The sequence below is a fragment of the Malania oleifera genome, chromosome 1 (assembly GCF_029873635.1).
Source record: "Malania oleifera isolate guangnan ecotype guangnan chromosome 1, ASM2987363v1, whole genome shotgun sequence".
In the NCBI taxonomy this organism is placed as follows: Eukaryota; Viridiplantae; Streptophyta; class Magnoliopsida; order Santalales; family Ximeniaceae; genus Malania; species Malania oleifera.
The window spans coordinates 28,376,150-28,385,284 of record NC_080417.1 but is presented as its reverse complement, the minus strand read 5'-3'; the positions used below and the strand labels follow the sequence as shown (position 1 = coordinate 28,385,284).

Genomic DNA, 9,135 nt, shown 5'->3' with positions numbered 1-9,135 from the left:
TTAAATTTTAAAAATTAACTTAATATTTAGATGATGGCCATTTTACATAAATAAATACTTCAATAAAGTGGGTTGTTCAAGTCATCTTTTGTACAAACTTTTAAGATAAAATACGAGACTTGTCTATTTTTATGCAGGTATTCCTTAGGATTAAAATACACAATTATTACTAAAAAAAATTAGACAATTCACTTCAAGATTATGCCCAATGCATATATTGGAAAGAAAACAATGGCTTCTGTCATGTGCAAAGTTAATTGAATAAAGAAAGAACCCGAGTCATAATCAATCAATTCCAAATGAATTTTAACCTAATTAGATACCGTTCACTAGACATGTGTGTAGAAAGTGCTAATACTTTCTCCTTGTATACCTGAATTCTTGATCCCTAATTGATAGTGTATACCAAAAATATTAAAACAAGATATTTTAACTACACTCAATAATAACATATGTTAGTGGTGATTCCATAAAAATCAATCAAGAAAATCAATAAAGACAAAATTCATCATTCGTGTTAAGATAATTTAGTTGTGTCTTTTCAATGGGGAGTTGATGCTTTGAGCCATCATGACAACTCAATCACATACGAAGATTAATTATTAATTTATTATGAGAGAGCCGTGAGATTGGTCATGTATTTTTCTAGCTTTGTGCCATTGAAGAGAGTTCAAAGGATATATAATAATATTGTATGGTATGAGACCATTATTATTTGGCCAAATGAACGGGATAGTTTAATAATAAAAAATAAGATATAAAAGATTCTCTTACCTTGTATTTGAGAGTATGATTTTTAAATTTTAAATTTGAATTTGTGTGAACTTAAAAAAAATTTAATATAATTTTCACTTTTCCTTGGAATTTTAATTTTTTGAAAATAAAAAAATTATTATCACATCACTTTTTAACTATAAAATAAACATGAAAATGTAAAAGAATAAGAATAAGATATGGTGGACAATGGGCATCACTTTTTTTTTTTTGAAAAATGTTAAATTATAAAAGCATAAATTCCTTCAAACGAAATTCAATAATTTTTAATTTTGTATTTTGCTTAAATTGAAGACATAGAGTAAAATATGCTGTAGACGAAATGATACCTTACATTCTTGCTATAATTGCCGGACATGATTGGGCAAATAATAGAAGCTATGCTGGTTCGTTTGTACATTTTTTTTTAATTTTTTTTACGGAAGCAAATTAAGCACTGCAACATCAATCAATCCATTCCAGGTGTAATTGCGCGAGTCTCAACTATAAAAGGGCGTGAGTAAGGCTAACACTGATCGTTTAAATCGCAGCTTTTGCCCAACGCCGACGAACTCCCTCGGAGAGACTTGAGAGAGAGAGAGAGAGATGGCAGACACTCTCGTTGCTCTGAGGTCTCTTATGGCTTCTCACTCTCCGCCTCTTCACGCCTTGGTCGTGCCATCCGAGGATTATCATCAGGTTTGCTCGATCTCAGTTCCAATGCGTACTCTCTCGTTCTTGTTCGTTCACAGTAGATATTCTCAATCCCTAGGATTATTGACATTTCTTTTTTGTTTGTGAATCCGCTCCGCTTTTCATTTTGTCATCTCGTTTCCGCGGATAACGTTTCTCTGATCATCCTTCCGATTTGCACTTAACCACGGTTGCAGAGCGAGTATGTGTCTGCTCGGGACAAGAGGCGCGAATTTGTTTCTGGCTTCACTGGAAGTGCTGGTAAGTTCGAAATATTTGATTCCATTTGTTGAAGGTTTTCATTCCCTGTCTATGATGCTTTGGAAGTGATAAGACATCGCTAGATGACATTTCTCCTATTATCCTGGCCAATTCCGAAGTGACATGTCTCCGTGATTGATATCTTTGATAAATTGGACAAATAATTTGGCGTGGAAGTGATTTGGGACTGCAATATCAATCGCAGGCTGGCCTTCAACAACATAGTTGGTGGAAACACATGTTGTAATTGGAAATTAATTTTAATCTTAAAATTAGAATAAAGATATCTGTTGATGCTTTCTCCAAAAGTGATTTTAGACCAAATATCTCCTCTATTAAAATGTTTTAATGTTCCAATATAAAAAATTGACGTGCTTAATAAGTAAATGAGGTGACCTTGATGTTTATTTTTCCTTGGTCGTTGCTCTTATGATGTTATTCTATTCCCCGGATTTTTGCCTTAAAATGGTATTCCTCTCAGTAGAACCTTAAAATCACTTCTCCCCATGGTTCACTGTTTTATAAGAAATAGCTTCAAAAAACCTGTAATTAGAATGGATTTGGTTTGTCCTAAGCATTTATATATTTATTTTTCCAACCAAGCCATAAACTAGATAAATCATTCATTGATATAATTAATTAAGTTTGATATCTGGATTGGAAATGTAGAAGTTTAGCATAAAAACAATAGGAAGTCCAAGTTTAGGATTTTATGGGCTATTAAACCTAAAAAAGAAGAATATGGGTTGAGTAAACTAGAAAGATAAGGCATGTATATGAATATATTTTTGAGAAATAAAGAATTCTTCTGACTAGTCTCAAAGCTTATTTTGAGAACAAAATATTCAACTTTAAATTAAAGTGATGTCTTCTTTTCATTGCTGTATTTATTTGATGTTAATAGGGAAACTTGTTCTTACTCCTGAGCGGATTCTTGGATCAGCTAATGGCAGATGCACATTCTTCTACCAAGCAGTTAGCATTGCTTTGGAAGCATTTGTTGGAATTATTTGCCTTTTTTTTTAATGTTTAAAATGAGTGAAATTGATTAACTGTCCAAGACCTATAGGTTGAGTTGTCAAAGATAGATTTTTGGTTTGTGGAATCTGAGATGCCTTTGGACAGTCCTAAAAATTCTATTCTTGTGAACAAAATGCTTGTCTCAAGGGAAAATTTTTGTTTGGTTCGAGTTATAGGATATATGAGGATTTGCACTAGGTGCCCATCTGACCACGACTATGTTTATTTCAACACAAGAATCTTGTCATGTAGTTGGGTATGATCATGGAAATACCCCATAACCTATGTATGTAATAATTTATGAAGAATATTATGCTATTGTATTATAATTAGTATCATAATATTCTATGATATTGTTTTTATCAAAAAAATATCAAAAAAATATTCTATGATATTGTAATCAATTGTATTATCGTATTTTAGTATGATAGCATTGTCATAACATAATATAAGAATGCTTTATATTCTCATTATTATAACAATTTATCTTTGTAAACGCCATAATGTCATAATAGTGCGTGATAATAATATATGATGAGTTAAAGTACATTATCAATTTATTTTTGAATGTAAAAGGAAAAAAAATGTATAGATAGGTATATAATATATTAGAATAGAATTTAATATTATATATAACATAAGATAATGTACTTTATATTTTCAATATTATAATAATTTGTTATTATAAATATTGTAATAATATGTGACAAGGGGTATTTATGACATGTTATAAGAGGTATTTTTGTCCTAAGTAGCTAGACATTTTAGTCCCATAAATTTGGATGCCCATGGGAATCTCACATTGCCTAAAGTGAGCATGGTGTTGACTTTGGTGTGATCTCAAGAAAAGGGGGGGGGGGGGGGTGAATTGGGTTTTAAAATTTTTTGGCTAATTTAAATATTTGCCGATTCCCCTCGATTCATATTCCATTCAATATTGAAAGCGTGTACGTAAAATGATTAACCTATCAGTGTAGACATACACATGTGCAACATATCTCATTTAAATTAAATGTGTGCATGCGAATAATTATAGCAGTGAACAAGCAAACATACACATATGGAAATTAAAGTGTAATAATTAAATGAGATAAAGAGAGAGAGAGCGACACGATATTTGTCATCGAGATTTGGCCAAATCAGCCTACGTCCCTGCCTTGGGCATAACTCCCAAGGATTCCACTATTTTTGCTCACTTAAACGGGTGAAGTAGAAGCAGTTTACAACATTTCCTTACGGGGTAAGGTAAACCTCAATTCAATTAGAAGGCTGAGCCCAACTTTTCTCCCTTACGAGGCAGAGACTCCCCAGTTTAATTTTCGGGTTGAACCGAACCGGTCTCACTTACGGGGCCGAGACTCTCTGGTTCAATTAATAGGTTGAACCCAAACCGGTACAATAAAAAATATTTTTGTACATAATAATGCTTCTAAAAATACAAGTAAAGATGTACACGTTTAAGCTCTACAATGCAATCTCTAATATGAAATGAAATATGCTCAGTAGAGTAAGGGTGCTATCATATAACATTTTCAATCTTTGAAAAATAATGTATATGATAAAATGCTCGAAGATCTGAACCCTATAAAATATTTCTCCATAAATATATTCAATGAGAAGTAGGATAACCTAGGGTTTTGGTTTTGCAAATAATTTTTTGCAATATAAAACTTTTTCTATGAAAGCATGGATGCAAAAATAAATGTCCTAAAATAAAGATGCTCTCTTTCAAAAGATTTTTCAAAGAATAATAAAGAGAGTTGGAGAGTGTAAAAATTTACCTCATAGCAGATTTTTGAAATATAAATTGAAATGGGGGAACTTTGATTGAAAAATATTTGAGAGAATTTTAAAGTTAATCAAAGTTGCTAATTTGAGGTTATAAGGGGGTATATATAGACTTTGTGAAAAATATGACCGTTGGGGACACGCTCAGTATTTTTCAATTTGTTTAATGAAAAAATTAAGCTTAAATAGCGCTGAAAAATAACCCAACCCAAGAGGTTTGGTCGACTGAAGCAAGGGGTCGGTTGACCGAGCTAGGATGAATTCCCGAACCTTTGTAGGTTCGGTCGACCGTGGCTTAGGTCGGTATGCCGAGTGGGCAAGTTCGGTCGACTGAAGGTATTTTGAACTGATAGTTTGATCGGCCGGGACAGGTAGAAAAAGTCAGCTTTAAGGTTTGGTCGACTGTGGGATATTAGTTCAAATTTGGGTCGGTCGCACGAGCCAAGTCAAAGATTTAACTTTCTTCTTGGTCGGTCAACCAAGGCATTTATAACGCCAAAGGTTGGTCAACCGAGGCTTAGTCAAATATTTGACTTTCGGCCTACGGTGTGTTCGGTCGAATGAGCTGATTATAACTAGAGGGGTTCGGTCGGCCGGGCTTTTAAATTAAGCCCAAAAATCTAACGTCGGTCGACCGAAGTCTTTGTAAGCCCTAATTTGACCTTAAAGTTATATTAAAACCTTTGTAAGATTTTATCTTTTTATGAAAATGTTTTGTATGAAGTGTAGGTGCCCTAAGGTCAGTCTACGATCATTTGAGCATTCATTCCATATCATGCAGGTGCATGCATTATTACAGACCAAAGATGAAAAACTAAATGCAATTACAATTGAAATAAACAAATTTCTTCTTTTTTCTTTGCTCTTCTCTTCATGGAATACGCTAGTATGATGTGAGCTTTAAGTCCTTTCTGGCTTTCATCTTCCTCTTCTGTGTGTGCATTCTGAATTGAAAACCTATACAAAACACTAGGCACACATATAAGACACTTGTATTTGTCAACATCAAAACAGAGATCGGACTTAAAAAGCCAACACATGGGATGAGATTCTCACATTCTTGGGAATCTTGAATGTAGGACCTATTTCCTTACTAGCAAATGATAAACCCTAATAACTCAAACTAAATTCATAATATTTAGGTGTTGGTAAAATCTTTTGTGGTCATAGATTTATAGGTCTACTATGCTTGGGAATCTAGAAAATAAATAAGGAAGCCTAGTAACTAAAATGCTACTTTCCTAATAGCTGAACACAAAATCTTCTTCCTTGTGGGCACTATCTTGGTTGCAAATGAGATGGTGGAGAATGTAGGACCTAAGTCCTTTTCAAAAAATGATAAACCCTAATAACTCAAACTAAATTCATAATATTTAAGTGCAGATAAATTTTTTCATGGTCATAAATTTATAGGTTTATATGCTTGGAAATCTGGAAAATAAATACAGAAACCTTGTAAACTAAAATGTTGCTTTCCTAATAGCTAAACACATAAAATCTTTGACCTTGTGGATTCTATCTAGGCTGCAAATGAGATGGTGGAGGATGTTTGTTATAGAACGAAGAGTTGCATTGTGTTTGAGTTAGACTTTGAAAAGGCTTATGATAGAGTTAGAGTTATTTGGGAGTTCTTGGGTAGAGTGCTTAGGAGGAATTGCTTTGGATTTAAGTGGAGGAATTGGATTAGGGGGTGTCTTTTTTCTAATGCTTATTTTTTTAGTAATTATTAATGGGCAGCCTAAATATTGGTGTACTTCTAGTAGGGGGAGTTAGGCAAGGGGATATGTTATTCTCATTCTAGTTGTCCTTGTGGTGGATGTGTTGAGTAGAATGATAGATAGGGCTATAGATGTTTGAAGAGGGGGGGGGGGGGGTGTTGTGAGAGGTATAAAGGTGGGTAAGGTGGAAGTTGTAGTGTCTTATTTGCAGTTTGCAGATGATACCATTATTTTCTTAGATGATCATGCTGATTTATTTGTTGAGATTCTCACTATTCTGCAGATTTTTGAGAGTATCTTTGATCTTAGAATTAATTTGGGGAAGAGTTGGTGTTGTGCCAATAAATGTTAGTCTCGAGAGGCTTTTGGAGTTGACCACCCTAACTGTGGTGTGATGTTTTAGAGTGGCTTTTGATCTATTTAGGAGTTCCTTTGGGTGGTAAGCCTCGTTTTAGCATTTTGGGATACAATGGTGTCTAAAGTAGCTAACATGTTGGATGGTTGGAAAGGCTTTGATTTCTTTAGGTGTTAGAATTACTCTTATTTTGACCAGCCTTCCTACTATTCCACTGCATTTTTTTTAATCTCTTTTTAGAATCTTAGGAGGTGTAACTCAAAAGATAGAAATGGTTATGATAGATGTTCCTTTGTTGGGTGTAGGGGAGAGGAAAGAACATTTGGTTAGGTGGGAGGTAGTGTGTAGGTCGAAGGCACTAATGAAGAAGGTGGGTTAGATCTTGGTAATTTGATGTCTAAAACACTTCCTTATTTTAGGAGACTAGCGGCAGATTAGCAAGTTGGAATATAGAGAGTTAGAGACACTTATGGGTAAAGCATGGACCAGTTGACACAATGATTAGAAGAAAAAATAACCTAATTTGCCTTTAAGAAACTTAGTAGGTAGGAGAGAAAGTTAGAGAAGTTGAAAAATCAGGATTTAAACTTTGGTACATTAGAAAAGAAATTATAAGAACAGGGTAGGAATTATTGTAGATAGAGACTTGACAGATAGTGTTGTAGATGCCAAAAGAATTGGGGATAGAATCATAAAAATCAAGGTGGTCTAGGTCTAGAGATCATAAATGTCACTAGTGCTTATGTTCAAAAGAATTTTTTGGGATGATATGGAAGAATTATACAAAGGATATCAAGTATTGAGACAATAATCATAGGAGCTAATTTGAGTGGACACATTGAAAGGGCAATAAAAGTTATCAGAGCATACATGGAAGGCATGGATACGAAGATAAAAATGAGTATGGTGATATGATCATAGGCTTCACTATGACATATAATCTTATTACAATGAATACGTGCTTTAAGAGGAGAGAAGGATACTTAATAATATGATGGACAAATTAGAAGTCAAATAGACATTTTATTAAGTAGAAGGGTAGATTGTTTAACATTTAAAGATTTTAAAGTTGTCCTAAGTGAAAGTTTAACTACACAATATAGAGTTTGTGTTAGATATATGTGTTAAAAAATGGAAGAGAAAGGGTGACATACACACATGCAAGAGAACTAGGTGGTGGAGCCTAAAGAGAGAGAATATACTAGAATTTAAAGATAAAATGATCGAAGATGGTGATTGGACAATAGGTGATAGTGTAGACGTGAACACTCTTTAGGATAGCTAGGTGTAGTAAAAAGATACTGAAAGAGGTTTTAGGTGAATCTAGGGCAAGCTTCTCGGCTAGTAAAACCACATGGAATTACAAACACACCCCTAAAATGCACAAATATTACAAACAAGCCCCCAAATATACATAGTACTATACTAACTAAACTGAACAGAAATAATAAACTAATTAATTAAACACAATCCTTGTCCAATTCAAGGAAGTTATGCTGGTTTAGTTACTCATTTGATTACCACCACTGAGAGTTATACGACGCATTATCTTGGTACCAGGAGCAATTTTTCCTAACTTGGCAATTGACATATCATTGAATGAATCTAAATTTAAAAGAACATGAAGAGTTACACAGACAAATCTCAGAGCTGTTAAGAGAGGGCTTTATTTGAGAAAGTTTAACTGCCTACAGGGTGCCTGCTTTACTTACATCAAAGAAGGGTAGGACATGGCGAATGTGCATGAACAGCAGAGCAATCAACAAAATAACAATCAAGTGCATGTTCCCTATACCTAGACTTGATGATTTGCTGGATATGTTATGCGGCACAAAGGTGTTTTCAAAATTGAATTTGAAGAGTAGCTGCTGCCAAATTCGAATTTGAGAAGGAGATGTATGGGCGACAGCATTCAAAATGAAGTATAGACTTTAATGAAGAGAGAGTACAGAATTCTCCCCTTCCATTTTGCCTATCAATTTTGATCTGCACAGAATTTTCCAGTGGTCTGGAATTGTGGGTTGAGGATTCATTCACCCAGTGGCCCCTTCGATAGCCTCCATTTACGTGTTTCTGCACTAGAGGATCTCTCTTTTGCCACCATATCTCCCTGTAAATATCCTAATCTGACAGATATTGCAATCTATTTCCTCCGCAGATGCTGCATCACATGTGCTGGCTGCTGTGCCTGCATACAGCAATTGTCCTGTTTGTGGATGGTGGTGGAATACCAGCACCGGTATGGTAACAGTAGGCTCTAATACCAATTGATGGAAGACCTACGTCCTTGCATACAAGGAATAAAACCTAACAAAACAAATGCAATTCAAATTATTCAAGTCTACATAAAATCCTCCTACAATCATATATTTATTGGTCTAATATGCTCAGGAATCAAGAAAATAAAATAAGGAAACTTAAAAAAGTGAAATACTACTTTCTGATACCTAGATATGTAAAATTTTTTAATTTATGAAAATATTGCTTGAAAGTATAGAGAAAATGGGAATAAAAATTATAAAATAATTAAAACTGAGTAATTGACTC

General features: G+C 34.0%; 1 protein-coding gene across 1 annotated transcript in view; it reads left to right on the top strand.

Annotated features, from left to right (window-relative positions):
- The first annotated feature begins 1,150 nt into the window (after nucleotides 1-1,150).
- LOC131151807 (aminopeptidase P1) overlaps nucleotides 1,151-9,135 on the top strand; it is a 73,022-nt gene continuing 65,037 nt past the window's right edge. Inside the window, exons 1-2 of the mRNA XM_058103230.1 lie at nucleotides 1,151-1,452; nucleotides 1,644-1,707. Coding sequence (XP_057959213.1) covers nucleotides 1,360-1,452; nucleotides 1,644-1,707 — 157 coding nt within the window. The 5' untranslated portion in view covers nucleotides 1,151-1,359. The remainder of the gene's footprint in view (nucleotides 1,453-1,643; nucleotides 1,708-9,135) is intronic.